Source organism: Lotus japonicus, chromosome 1 (assembly GCF_012489685.1).
Source record: "Lotus japonicus ecotype B-129 chromosome 1, LjGifu_v1.2".
Taxonomy (NCBI): Eukaryota; Viridiplantae; Streptophyta; class Magnoliopsida; order Fabales; family Fabaceae; genus Lotus; species Lotus japonicus.
Window position 1 is genome coordinate 31,978,981 of NC_080041.1, and position 15,109 is coordinate 31,994,089.

Consider the following 15,109-nt stretch of genomic DNA (forward strand, 5'->3'; position numbering starts at 1 on the left):
ATTCTCCTCTCTAGCCAGAATATCTCTACGCCATTTCAAATCCCACAGCCAAGTTCCATTGCTCAACTTCCCATATCTTTAATAACCTCATTCTGCTGGCTGGAAAGTGCAAATAATCTCCCATAAATATCACAAAACCTGCCCAGCCCTGTCCAATTCTCAAACCAGAAATTAACGTCATTACCTTCCCCCAATTTCCTCTTGAGTCCTTCCTCCATCCAAGCTCCGGGTCCATCACCAAAGCAAAGCAAATGGAGGTCCTTCCACCAGCTCGAGGCATTTAGAGGGACAACATTATTGTATTTTTCCATCAAAACCTTATACCAAAGAGTTTCCTTTTCCTTCAAAAGTCTTCATCGCCATTTACCTAGGAGAGCTTTATTGAACAACCCTAGATATTTTATCCCAAGCCCTCCCTCTTCCTTTGGTCTACAAATACTCCTCCATCTCACCCATGCTATTTTTTTTATCTTCATCACACACCGAGCCCCAAAGGAACCTCCTCATCAGCTTCTCACATTCCTTAATGACACCAACCGGCATTTTGAAGAATGAGATATAATAGAGTGGAAGGGCAGTAAGAACACTCTTGATTAGGCAAACCCGCCCCCCGAATGACAACATCTTTTGTTTCCAATTGGAGAGTCGTTGCCGAAATTTTTGGATCACCGGATCCCAAAATCGAATACTCCGCGGGTTCCCCCCAATAGGCAAACCGAGATACACAAAAGGAAGATTAGAGGTTCTACAATGGAGGATTGCAGCCATCCGTCGTTCGACCACCTCACTTGTAGCAATCCCCACAAGTCTACTCTTGGAGAAGTTGACTTTCAAGCCAGAGATTAATTCAAAGCAACGAAGAATGCACTTTAGGAGAACCGCATTCTGAATGGATACTTCCCCAAAGAAAATAGTATCATCAGTGAATTGGAGGAGTGACACACAAAAAGGATTATGGCTACCAAGAGTATAGGCTGCAAACCTCCCCGAAGCTATAGCACTTTTGAGCATTCCGTTGAGACCTTCTGCAACGATGAGAAAGAGGAAAAGGGCCATCGGATCTCCCTGCCTCAATCCTTTCTCCATCTTAAACTCTTCGGTTGGGCTACCATTAATAAGCACTGATACCGTCGATGAACAAAGGCACCCACGTATCCATCGGATCCATTTGGCATCGAAGTTCATCCTCCTAAGCTTGTAAAGAAGAAAGCTCCACTTATATGAATAATGTTTGAATAATGTCTCCTTATTCATCCAGAACACCCTATTGCAGTTCTCTATTCCCCTTGAAAAATATTTAATTTTAATCAATTTTAGTCGATGTTCTTCCATCCACCTTCATCTTTTTCCTCTTCCTCCATAACTTAATTCCATAAACCTATAAATTCAAAACCCTAAAAAAACTATATGTTCATCATATCCACTTATTCTTTCAAAACCTAAAAAATCCAGAGGAAAAAAAAATTCATGCCACAAACACAAAACACAATTTCATACAAGAGACTAACTTTGTATAAGTTTAGCGTTCAGATTAACTTGCATTCTTCAACCCTGTTTCCTTAAAGGCACTTTGTTATTCGGCTAATCCCTCTTGTGTTGTGCTTTGATTTTTTGGTGCAAAGAAACAGGAAAACTAATAACACTGTCATTTCGATTCTTAATTTTCTCTAACATTGTCAATAAATTCCTTTCCTCCCTGATCTCCTTCAAACACTCTATAAAGTCATGGAATATTGATTTTTTACTGGATGCACTTTGGCTATGTTTGGCATGCCATTTCAGCTAGCTTATAGCTTATTTGACTAGCTTAAAGCTTATTTGACTAGCTTAAAAGCTCTTCAAAAGTGTTTGGTGAAGGAGCTTATTTTAGTAGCTTAAAGCTTTAAGCTATAAGCTATCTCAGGTAGCTTATAGCTTAAAGCTTATAGCTTATTAAATTTATTCTCATTTTTATCCTTATTATTTTATTAAAATTCTACCCTTACCCTTATATATTTATAAAAACACTAAACTTATTTTCTCCTCACACTTACGTATGCAGTTTTCGCCACCATTCCCGCCACACCGCTGCGCACCACAAGTATTATAAATATTATATTAATAAAAATAAATAAAAATAAATATTATATTTTTAAGATGATATATAACTGTAGCTAATAAAAATATTTAAAGTGATAATAATTTTAATATTAATATCATATTGGTATTAATGTGAAAATAAAGTAATGTAATATAAAAATAATTATACAAGTATGTCCTTTTATGTCATTTTACAATTTCAGCTTGTTTAACAGCTAGTTCTACCAAACACTTTTGTTTCAATCAAGTAGCTTTTCAGCTTTCAGCTATCAGCTAGCTTATAAGCTTTCAGCTAGCTTTTCAGCTTTCAGCTAGCTTATCAGCTAAACATGCCAAACATAGCCTTTGTCTAGTGTTTGTGGCATGAATTTTAGTTTTGTTGCTTTTAATTTTCTAGGTTTTGGAAGAAGAAGGTGAATATGATGAACATTAGTTTTTTTAGGGTTTTGAATTTCTGGGTTTAAGGATTTCAGTTATAGAGAAAGAGGAAGAATGTGGAAGAGGAAGAAGATGAAGGTGGAAGAACAATGACTAAAATTGATTAAAATATTTTTTAAGGGATTAAAATTGATGTGAAAGAGTTCACGTGACCATCCTCAGCTGACTAGGCTTGCCACTGGACCGTTAACCGATCAAAATTGAGGAAAATGATTTAATTTGATTAAAAATATTTTCTAGGAATCCAATTTGATGCGAAAAATTTTCAGGGACTTAATTTGATTTCCTTTACAATTTCAATGACCAAAATATTATTTAAGCCTATTTGTGACTATTATGATTTAGTTTCCTACCTTTGTTGATTTATTGTTTGTGTGTACGTAGAACTAGTTATTTTGTGGCGGATGGTTTTACAAAAAAAAATTTCGATCCAAGTTGATGAGGAAGTTCCAGCGAAACAAATTTCCCCCAAGTTGATGAACCAGTCTATGCGCCTATTATCTTTTTTTGGTGCTTCGGAAAACAAAAGTAAATATGCGCCTATTATCTTAATGCATTTGATCCAATTTTTTAGAAAACCGTACTATAATTCGCATTGCAACAATTGTGTATTGCATGAAAGTAAAAATTATTAAATTATTTTTTTGTTGTTGTTGGTATACCGTTTCATTGATGTGATTTTGTCAATCATAATTCACTTAAAATTAATATTTTCATTTCATCTTATTAAAATCTGTTTTGAGACTTAGACTGGGCGAGACCCTAGGGTCCCTCGCCCAGGAGCGCTGGCCTAAGGCGAGGAGCGGATCAGGGACTTGGGCCTTCATCCCGGAGGCCCAACTGGCCCATTAGAATGATTTAGAGACGCTAAGCCCAACTCCCCCAACTATAAATAGGGGTGGGATACCAAATGTAATGGACTCTTGCCTCATTTGAGAAATAACAAACTTGAAATTCAGTTGCACTCTCTCTCTCTAAACGGTTACGCTCTCACTCTCTAGGAATCTCACATCACGTTCCTTACACCTCGGGTACTATACCTCATCTCAATGTTCATGATGGAACATTTGGCGCCGTCTGTGGGGAACGGTAGATTTCGATTCCCGGACTACATGGATTGTGGTTTAGCTGAGTGAAGTTCGATTTTTCGTGCAAATATCTTTGGTTTTTGATTTCTTAGTCAAATTCTTGATTTGTTGGTGGCACTTGATTAACGCACAACGTCGACGAAGCGAACGAAGGATGGAACACGCACGTGGTTCGTGTCACGCGTATAGAAGGCGACGCGAGGAGGAGGCGGAGTCTTCAGTCTCCTTGTTTAACACCAAGATCAAGAAACAAGTATTCGTATACAAAGAAGAAGTGGGAATACTTGGGGTCATTAAACACACAGTGTTGCCAAGGGCGATCTTGCTCTTGGCAGCCGGCGGTGCGAAGGAGGCCCTCTAATAGCGGAGAACAGCAAAGCCCACCAGCCCTGTGGGCAAGGTCAGATAGGGATTCGCTGGTAGAAAGTTCCGATGGTTGGTCAAGAACCCCTTGGTCAGGAGCCTCGAAGATGGGGGAAGGGAGAGTGACAAAGGTTGCCAAGCGATGGACTTTGATTTCCTCTACGGAGGAAAGGGCCCCTGCGGAAGGCATCGTAAAAATAGAAGGAGAAAGAAAGGATAAGAAACTAACCAGGAAAGGAATGTGAGAAGAGGAGCAAGAGGGGCCGGAGCTTTGAGTTCGCAAGATCGGCAAAGGGAACCAGTGTGAGAGTCAGGAATGAATAGGTAAATGATGGAAGGGGAAAGGATTTAAAGGCCGGGGAGAGTAGCGGTTGGGAAATCGTGCCTTGACGTGGCAGGGTAAAATGATTACTCAAGAAAGTGCGGCGCGAGTTTCGGGAAAAGGAAAAAATAATGCATTGAATGAAAGGTTACAACAGCTGAAGCTTATTGGTTTAAATTCAAATTGTCAGGCTCTACTGTGATTCGAAAGGATGTTTCAAAGATAGCGGTTGAGATCCCTTGGATTCGCTGACTTTTGTGTCGCTTCAGGGCGTAACGCGTGGCGAAGGCTCGACACATGCCAAGGGGTTACGATTCAGGACACGTGCGTAACTATGGCGGGGCGAGCAGATCCAGTATCGTCGCCACAAGCTTGCTTGTGGACTCAAATCGCCATGGAAGCGAGACGAGGCGTTCAAAACTTTAAATTTTTAAACTTTAAATTACCAAGCCATGTTGGCAACTGCACTTTATCTCCGTACCTTATTTTCTAGCACTAGTTAGCTTCTTATGGCCATCACCTTGTTTCTTCTTGTTTAAAGACACACTTAGCTCTCATGCTTTGAGCTCGGTGTCTTGTGGACTGGGCGAGACACTAGGGTCCCTCGCCCAGGAGCGCTGGCCTAAGGCGAGGAGCGGACCAGGGACTTGGGCCTTCATCCCAAAGGCCTAACTGGCCCATTAGAATGATTTAGAGGCGCTAAGCCCAACTCCCCCAACTATAAATAGGGGAGGGATACCAAATGTAAGGGACTCTTGGCTCATTTGAGAAATAACAAACTTGAAATTCAGATGCACTCTCTCTCTCTAAACGGTTACGCTCTCACTCTCTATGAATCTCACATCACGTTCCTTACACCTTGGGTACTATACCTCATCTCAATGTTCATGATGGAACAAGACTCATAACAAAAATTGCTCATGAACATATAGTATATCAAGAAAAATCTCAAACCATTGATGAAAATGGAACACTAACATTACAAGATTAATCCAAAACAATTTAAGAGGTGCAGAGGGGTTGCATACAACGGGACAAAGATAACCGTTGTCATTAAAATGTGTGTGAACGTTTGAGTGTTCTAATCTAACACGCGTCCCTAAACGTGTTCCTCTTGAGTTCCATCAATTTGCATTGAATGGTGGTGGTTTTGCGGTACCCATTTCCATGGATTCTGCTGCTTCGTTTGTTGTTGTTGTTGGCTTCTTCTTAGTACTGCTGTCATCACGCTTGTTATTGCCACGGTAGATGAAATACAAAATCAGTTGCATTGTACCCAATAATGAACCCACACCATTTGGTACCTGCAAAACACAGAATGGCCCCATCATCTCTGAGTCAATATCACCGCCAAACACACATCAGAAGCTGAAACAGTAGTACTAGTACTGTAACCAGTGACCAGATTTTCTGTTTTTATTGCATAGAAAATGAATAATTGAATAGAAAAGGGATAAAGTGAGTTTTGTTTTGTTGTGTACTTACAAAAAGAAATGGGTCACGGCCTAGCAATCCGAAAATGAACCATGAAGTACCACAGAGAAACACAAACAGTGACAGGAAGAAGGGCATGAACTCCACGCTCTTGGTTTTGATCACCAGTCTCTGCACACATATAATTAATGCCGACAATCACTACCAACAATTTAATTAATCATATGCTATATACTGTAATCTAAAATAAAACTTAAAAAATTGGCAAGTCATAATATACCTTTTCCTAGTTTAACTCTACTGATTTTCCTTACCCATTAATAGTTTGATAATATCATAAATAATTTTATTCATTTTTTCAACCTTTACTATATTTGATGATAACAAATACTTCGAGGTATTATTTTATATCATAAATATTTTAAATTTTATAATGATAATGATGATAATAAATTGATATAAATTTAAAATCATTGATGTTAATCTATGCTATTATAATGCGTGTTAATTGGTTTCAATTCTAACACTATTAGATTTGGATCAATTTCTTCAAAAACAACTATTTATTTCGATTTTCCAAACACACGTAGAAACTTAATAAATTTGGTCTCAAAATCTGATCATTACAGTAATTAAGATTCCTAACATCATTTGATGTCATTTTCAAATGAAGAGAATTTTCAAATTTAATTTGATTAACCATTATTGTCAAATATGGGTCAAGAAAGAGAGACACCAAATTTCATAGGAACAAAAAAAATCTCAACATATTTTTTTGGATACAAATATGAATATAATAGAATTTTAGGTACTCAATTTTAAGAAATTTTCACATATATTCTCCCTCCTCTTCCTATATCTCTCCAAGAACAGAAACACAGAAATCGTGTGATTTAATGTGGAGGCAGGAAATTAAAACATGAAGTTTAAAATTGAATGCAAAAATTTGAAACATATAGCTACTTACCATGATTGAAAGCGGTGAGCCGTACATGACGATGGAAAAAATAGCGGCAGCGAAGCCACAGAAGAGCTTTCTGGAGTTGCCATGAAGTGCAAACAGGGAGACAAAAACAACAACAGAGAAAAGCCCTGTTACAGCCACGAAAAGGCCAAGAATTTTAGCTTTCTCCTTTTTGGGTGCAAACAAGATGAAGGTGAAGACGTATATTACTTCAATCCCTGCTCCTGTTCCATTGATTATTGTCACAAGTATGTTGTGTGGAGACACAAATGGCAAACCATACCTGTAATAATTAATTGTAAAATCACAATATTAGTTATAACTAGAAAAATCATAATATATAGTTTTCAAACCCATATTTGGCAACTGAAAGATGAACTTCACATTACAATTTACACAAAGGTTATGCAAATTTGAGAAAAATGTGAAAAAAGGACAATAACCGCTACAAAACTGCAAAGCAAAAGAAAGAGCAAAGGGAGAGGTTACCAAGCAGAAAGGAGACAGTTAAGCAGAGTCATGATGTAAGGGATTCCTGAGAATTGCTCTGTGGATTTGTTCATAACTATCCTCTTGAATGTGATTCTACAAATTAAGCCAAATTTCACAGAAAATAAGATGATTTTGCAAGCATCATAGAGAATAAGGAATGAAAAAAACTTCAGATTAAGGGTTCTTGGAAGCCCCTAACAATTAATAACACAATTTTAATTCGATTGAATCGTAAGAGTTTAGTTTAGATGCTTACATTGGAGCCAAGAAGAGGAAAAGACCAGTAGCATTTCCTACACCACAACAAGAAGAGCAATGAGAAAAAACAGAGAGAAAAAGTACACAAATCCAGAAACCAAGAGTGGTTGAGAAGAAGGGCAATATTGAAACGCACCAAAAATGCCGAACAAGAAATGTGCAACATCCATGATCTTGAAGCTTTGGATATTTGAGAAAGGATTTTTGTTAGTTTTCTTTGGAAAATGGTAATGGGGTATACAATGAGGGGTAGTGTGTGTGTGCAGTGGTAGCAGGAGTTATAGCTTTGCTTTTATAATGATAAAATTGAAAGGTAACTAACTACTTCTTGGCAGTAAAATACGTATGGATGAGGAAGTTGGATCTTATCCGGGGAGATTTTCGATGGTGAGAACCGTTTTTCAAGAGGACACCCAAATCCACTCCAAAGAGAGGGTTAAGAAGAGGGAGAAATGAGACAAATCAATGTGAGAGGAGAAATAGGGGAAAGGAAAACGTGGGTGGAACTGGAAATATTATTAAGGGAAAATAGTGAGTGTAAATTAAGAAAATTATTTGTAGACATACAAAAAGTACACACATCAGACATTTAAGTGAAAAGGTTAAGAAGAGATAAAAATATTGGAATGAATATGATAAAAAAGAGAGATTATGGAGAAATATTGAACGTCTATATTGTTCGTTTGCCTTATATAATTACTTAATTAGTGATAAATGTATAAGTGAAAATTAAAAGATTTTGGAACCTTACCCTGGCATAGTGCGACATACTTCACATAGACACATTTTAAGTGGTTTGGGACCGCCACTGATTTTTTTCTCAAATTTGATTATGATTTTAATTTCAATTGTATGAGTGTCTTCAAATACGCTCTAACTCTTGTATTTATCGCACCAAACCCAATGAAAGTAGTTGCTAATGTAACGGGAAAATGGCATGCTCTTGCGGGGGCTTAGGGTCAGGGTTAGAAAATTAAAACATTTAAAGAAAGTGACTAACATGCATTGCAAACAAGGTTCCCAAAATATATGCTTCACAAGAAAAGCAAGAGCAATTGCAATTCATTAAATGAATAAAGTTAGATTATAATTTAAAATAAATGAACATTCCTGATTCAAGCTTGTAGATTTAGACATTCGCAATGTGCGGAGGAATGAATTTATTGTTTTCTGAATTTATTACTACATAATATTTAAAAGTATACACATTAAATCCAAATAATTACTATATATTAAACATGTGCAATTATACTACAAGAAAAAGCACAATTAGCATCCAAAACTTGTATCGGCCATGACATCAATGCTCAATTTGGGATGTTTGCGCCGGGCTGACTGACGATAAGTTGATCCTAATCATAAAAAGTATCGCTTCGAGCCAAAATAGTAGTATTGGGCCCGCTAACGCTAGTTGAGTTAGTTTGGCCCACTCTAATACATACTAAGACCAACTCTAAGTTCGTTTGAGGATTTGGAGTTGATCCAAAACAAGAGGGTTTGGTACATTGAGTCCATGATTAGCATTAGTATGACCGAAGCTAACCCAAAATTTAAATTTAACGCTATATGTGATTATAATTCTTCTTCAACCTCATTCTTTCCCACTCTATCTGTCAAAATTTATCCAAACCCTCTGCACCTACCTCGCCGGATCCACTTCTACATTGACTAACTTTCACAGTCGTCGTTCTGTGGCAGTCGACGACACTGTGACCTGAACCTGCAACATCATCTTGCTTCCTCTTTCTCTCTCCTAAGTCTTCGTCCCGCATCTTGTTGGTTTTACGAAAGGGTCCACCGTAGCTGGAGCACCCGCCGTCGTACCTGAGTTGAGCAGTTGTCATTGAGGTGCCATTGCCCTTCCTTATCTGCTCTTGTTTTTGTTGAGCTACCGCCTTCTCATCGTTGTCATGGTCATTGTTAAATGTCATTTTTACGTATATTTTGATATCTTCTTAGGCACTAATCAGAACTGTGTGCTTCATTTATTGATCATTTTACCTCCAAAGTATATTATTTAGTAAGTAATTAATTTTAGCATAGAAATAGTGTAAATATTCTGTTTTCATGTTCAATCTTTTATTTTTATTATAGGTGTAAATAATATGAAGAATAAAGAGGAGGAAACCCACTTTTGAAGGTTTTTGATTCATGGAGTTACTCGAGCCAAGCTTAAGCAAGCTGGAAACAAAGAAGAAGATTTTTTTTATCAGAGGAACTCGATGAAGCTAGATCATTTTAGCTCAAGCGAACAGAGTTTCCAATTTCTGAAGTAAGGTACTGCTTGAGGGAACTAGCGGATCGTGCAGGATCCTTCAGGAATAAGTAAGGTTCTTGCTCGAGCGAGCTTAAGGCAGTCGGAAACCCTATAAATGGCCATAACCTTCATTTCTTTGAGATCTCTAGTTTTCTCCCATTTTTTCCCAAGACATACAAGGAGAGCTAAGCATCATGTAAGAGAGGTCTCTGGGCATATGATTGAAGGAGTGAAGCTCTAGAGTGATGGTGGCAGCCATGGAAGGATTCTGATAATTTCTTGTAGGCCATGGAAAGCTTGAGAAAGTTTATATGGTTGTGGTTTCGTCTCTGTTCTTTGGATTTCATCTCTTCTTTCTTTCCTTATTTTGTATTTAGATTGTATAATTTGATTCATTGATTTGTTTGTAAACTCATTCATTGATATAAATGTAAATCTTTCATCTATGAGGTTTTTCTCTTTGTACTTCATGCTTCTAGCCAATCAATTATTAATCAAAGAGTTCCACTAATTAATTAAGAGATAGATCAGGAGATTAAAATGAGTTGATGTATATGCTTATTTCAGCGATGGTAGAACACATATGTCTTATGTCACAACTACGTGTGTTAAATTAAAGCTTTTCATTCTGTGTTTCAAGTATTAGTGATTTGTGGTAGATTTATATGGACTAGCATGAGATCGAGAGATAATTGTGGATCCGGTTCATAAGAGAAGTACTCACTCAGTGAATCAACTGTCTTAGGGTGAGAATATATTAGTTAGTTATTAGAATTCGCAAGTCGACATTATGTTTGAGTAAGTTTATCTTAATATGTAATTTTGAGATAGTTTTTTTTTTGCTTAATATATCAGAAGGCCCCTGTAATTGTAAAGGGAATCAAATCTAGGGCCTGGAAAAATTTTGCATCAAATTGGGTCCCTAGAATTTTTTTTTAATTCAATTAAGGCCAAAGTGTGCCAGCCTTCAATTTTATCCCAGTCATCAAGTCCACGTGGCTTTTATAATTTGTTTTTAATTAAAAAAATATTTTTAATTCCAACTCAATAATTTAATCAGAAAAAAAATTAAAAACTTAATAAAAAACCAACTCATATTATTAAAAAAAAAAACCTAATCTAATCTAAAAAAACCTAACCTAATCTGAAAATAAACCTAATCTAATCTAAGAAGAAAGGAGGAGAGAATAACAAAAACCAGCCACGTAAATTATTCATCCTCTCACTCAGAACCCAGATTTAACGTGCAAAACAAAACCCAGTTCAATGAAATTAATGTGAAAAATACAAACAGGAATCAAAAACCAACTCTTTCAAGGAAATTTCTTTCAATGATGATCGATAAACAGCGCCTTCTTTATGCCCTTCTTCTCTCTCACCACCACAACATCACCACTTATTTGGACAAATATGCAACTCTCAACTTCTTCCCTTAACCAGACTGTCACAACACCATCCCCAACCTCCGGATCCAAAACCATGTGCAAATCCCCATCAAACAAATTAGGAATGAATATGCAGAGAAGAGATAGAAATTAAGCATCACCGACAAGGCATGAGACAGACCTACCTACCAAAATCGAGCATTTACATGCAACTGCAATGGCTCTAGCGATTTAACAGAGGGAGGAGGGATTGGGTTTGCCTTCTTCTTGACCCTCTCTGGCGCACACCCCATACCCTCTCCTCCATAACTTCCCCTCCTCCGTCGCCGCCTCTTCTTCTTCACCGTGGCTTCCTGGTCAAAACCCCTAAATCCCCCCACCACACCTTCTCCTCCATCACCTCCCACAGTCAAAACCTCTTCATCGCCCCTCCTCTTCTTCACCAAGGCCACCTTGCTTGAAATCCCAAAAACACCATCATCCACCTTCGCTTCTCTCCTTCACTCCAACTTCATCGTTGTGTTCCTTCTAATATTCAAATTTGAGGCTGAATAGGTTAATTAGATTAGGTTTTTAGATTAGATTAGGGATTATTAGTGATTAGTTTAGGTTTTGTATTAAGATTTTATTAAGTTTTTATTTTTAATTTATGACTTGGAATTAAAAAAATTAAGTATTCAAATTTTTCTATTAAAAAAAATCAAAATGCCACGTGGAATTGATGACTTTGATAAAATTGAAAGCTGGCACACTTTGATCTTAATTGAATTAAAAAAAAAATTTTAGGGACCCAATTTGATGCAAAATTTTTCCAGGCCCTGGATTTGATTCTCTTTACAATTATAAGGATCTTTTGATGTATTAAGCCTTTTTTTTTAATATGAAAATTACACAGGAAAAACACAAGGATGGAAAGTCTCTAGCTAACAAGTCGACCAATTATTAGAAATAGAAGTTAATTCATGGATAGCTATGTGATATAATTGAGAGTCTTGAGTTTATAGTTAGGTCCCTCAGTATGTTAGTAATATGACTTGTGACCCTCGGGCATGTAATCAGTATTAATAATCACTCTTTCAGAGTGTTGAATACAATGCAATAATCATTCTCTCTCATTTTAGCTTTTTGTTAATTTCTGTTTAGTGTCTTCTCTCTTTCTTCTGGATCGTGAGTGATTAATGCTAACCCTAGCATTAACTCTGAGTTTGACTGAGACACATTGAATGTGTGCTGGAATCTTTGATCGATTCTCCAACAGTGGTATCTAGAGCTCGGTGACATCCGGCGACCTCAAACAACACGCGAAGGCGGCGAGTTGCGGCGGCGAGCTGTGACGGCGAGCTGCGGCGGCGTCCAAGAAGCAACGACGACGGAGATTCTGAATACGGTGAAGGTGGACGTGTCTTTCAAAGTCATGGCGGGTGCGAATGGAAACTTTCCGGCGTCACTGCCAGTTCTTGACGGAAAGGCCGACTGGGATCGTTGGCATACCCAGATGGAGGTGATCTTCGGTTTTCAAGAGGTTCTTGAATACGTAACTTCTGGGTACAATCCATTACCGGCGAATCCGACGGCTGAGCAAACCGAAGCTCACCGTGAGGCGAAGAAGAAGGATCTGAGAGCTTTGTTCATCATTCACCAGTGTGTGAATCCGGCCAATTTCGAGAAGATTGCGGCGGCCAAGACCTCAAAGGAAGCTTGGGATATCTTGAACAAGAGCTATGATGGTGTAGCCAAGTTGAAGAAGGTGAAGTTGCGGACTCTTAGGAGGCAGTATGAAGCATTGCGCATGGAGAAAGCAGAAACGATTTCGAAGTTTTTCACACGTCTTCAGACTCTCACGAATCAGATGAAGACGAATGGCGAAGCAATTACTGATCTGATTCTTGTTGAGAAGGTACTTCGATCGCTGACATCGAAGTTTGATCACATTGTGACCACAATTGAAGAATCTAAGGATCTTGAAGCCATGAAGATCGATGAACTGCAGGGGTCACTTGAGGCTCATGAAATGCGCTTGAACCTGAGGGATAATGAGAGAGATACTGAGCAAGCTTTGTATGCTCGTGGAAATTCCAACAAGAAGAATTGGAATGACAAAGGCAAATCTTTCAAGGGAAAAACTTGGAAAGGAAAAGATTCAGGACAGTCATCAAGCCATGAGGAAGATACTGATTCAAAAAGGAAGTGGGATTCTAAGGGTAAAGGACAGGACAAGGAGAAGGCCAAGAAGGGAAAAAACAAGAAGAAAGACGTTCAGTGTTATGCTTGTAAAAAGCTTGGTCACTATTCCTATGAGTGCAAGAGCAAAAAGAAAGGAAGCAAGCCAAGTGGAGATGATCAGGCTTATTCTGCTCAAGATGAGGAGTCAGATTCTGAGCAGGTATTGTTCGTTCTCCCAGCTGATGTTGATGAAACTTGTCCTGCTAAAATTGCTAGTATTCCTAGTGTTGAAGTGATTAATTCAGTTGTTAGTACTCATAAAGATGATGTTAGTACCTGGTACCTAGATTCTGGTTGTTCCTCTCATATGACTGGTCACAAGGATTGGTTTGCTGACCTTGATGAGAGTAGAATTAGCAGTGTGAAGTTTGCTGATAATAGCATGATCACATCTGTTGGAAAGGGTAGAGTTTTGATCAGGAAGAAGAATGACAAGCAGGCTGTGATTCCTGATGTATTGTTTGTTCCTAGTGTAAAGCATAATCTCATAAGTCTAGGACAGCTCATAGAAAAAGGTTATTCTATGAAAACAAAAGGGAAAAAGCTATTGATTTTTGATCCAAAGAAGAAGTTAATTCTTCAATCAGTACTCTCTTCCAACAAGACTTTTAGAGTTGATCTGGATACTAATGTTTCTCAGTGCTTGTCAGTCAAGGATATGAGTCCAGATTGGTTATGGCACTTAAGATTTGGACACTTACATTTCAAAGGGCTTTATCAGCTACATCATGATAGTATGGTTAGTGGTCTTGCACTGATTAAGGCTTTTGGTCAGCTATGTGAAGAATGTGTGTTGAGTAAACAGCCAAGGAATTCTTTTGCTGAAAGTAAGCCAGTGATTTCCAAGGGTAGGTTGGATGTTATCTACTCAGATGTGTGTGGTCCTTATGAGGTTCCATCTTCAGGAGGAAACAAGTACTTTGTATCATTTATTGATGACCATACTAGGAAGATGTGGACTTACTTGTTGACCAGGAAATCAGAGGTTTATGATGTGTTTAGAAAGTTCAAGGCTCTAGTTGAAAAGCAAAGTGGTGAATTCATCAAGATATTAAGAACAGATGGTGGTGGAGAGTATGTGTCTGGAGCTATGAAGGTTTTTTGTGAAGAAGCTGGAATCTACCATGAAGTGATAGCCCCTTATACTCCTCAGCACAATGGTGTGGCTGAGAGGAGAAATAGGACAATTAATAACATGGTAAGGAGTATGTTGAAGAGCAAGAAACTTCCTACTCAGCTGTGGGGAGAAGCTGTTTCAGCTGCTACTTATATACTTAATAGATGTCCTACTAAGAAATTGAAGGCTTTAACTCCTGAGGAAGCTTGGACTGGTCTCAAGCCAGATGTGAAGCACTTGAGGATTTTTGGATCAGTGTGCTATAGACATGTTCCAGATCAGAAGAGAAAGAAGCTGGATGATAAAGGGGAGAAGTTGTTGTTAGTAGGTTTTCACTCTACTGGAGCTTATAGACTGTGGAATCCAATCACTAATGCTATAGTGATAAGTAGAGATGTGTTTGTAGATGAAAATGCTTTATGGAGTTGGGATAATGATAAAACAGAATCTTCACATTTAAGAACTAAGTTTGTGTTCTCTGAATTTGAAGGTGGTTTACCAGTTGTCTTGAATGACACTAGTGAGAGTGTTTTTCCTGTTTCTGAGCAAGTAAATGAGATTCTGCCTAGTGGGAATGTGACTAGAAGTCAGAGGAGAAGACAGTTACCTCTAGGTTGAATGATTACATTTTGTTTCCTGACAATACAGTGACACAAGAGGGTGATCTTGTGCACTTGGCATTTCATGCT

The 15,109-nt window shown here is 38.0% G+C and overlaps 1 protein-coding gene across 1 annotated transcript; it reads right to left on the bottom strand.

Annotated features, from left to right (window-relative positions):
* Positions 1–5,192: 5,192 nt before the first annotated feature.
* LOC130734414 (bidirectional sugar transporter SWEET1-like) lies at positions 5,193–7,849 on the bottom strand. The gene is made up of 6 exons (XM_057586806.1): positions 7,575–7,849; positions 7,437–7,473; positions 7,178–7,273; positions 6,692–6,971; positions 5,776–5,895; positions 5,193–5,594 (listed from the first exon to the last, which is right to left on the bottom strand). Exons 1-6 carry the CDS (start codon positions 7,606–7,608, stop codon positions 5,415–5,417), a joined length of 747 nt encoding a protein of 248 aa, XP_057442789.1. The 5' UTR covers positions 7,609–7,849; the 3' UTR covers positions 5,193–5,414.
* Between the last annotated feature and the right edge of the window lie 7,260 nt (positions 7,850–15,109).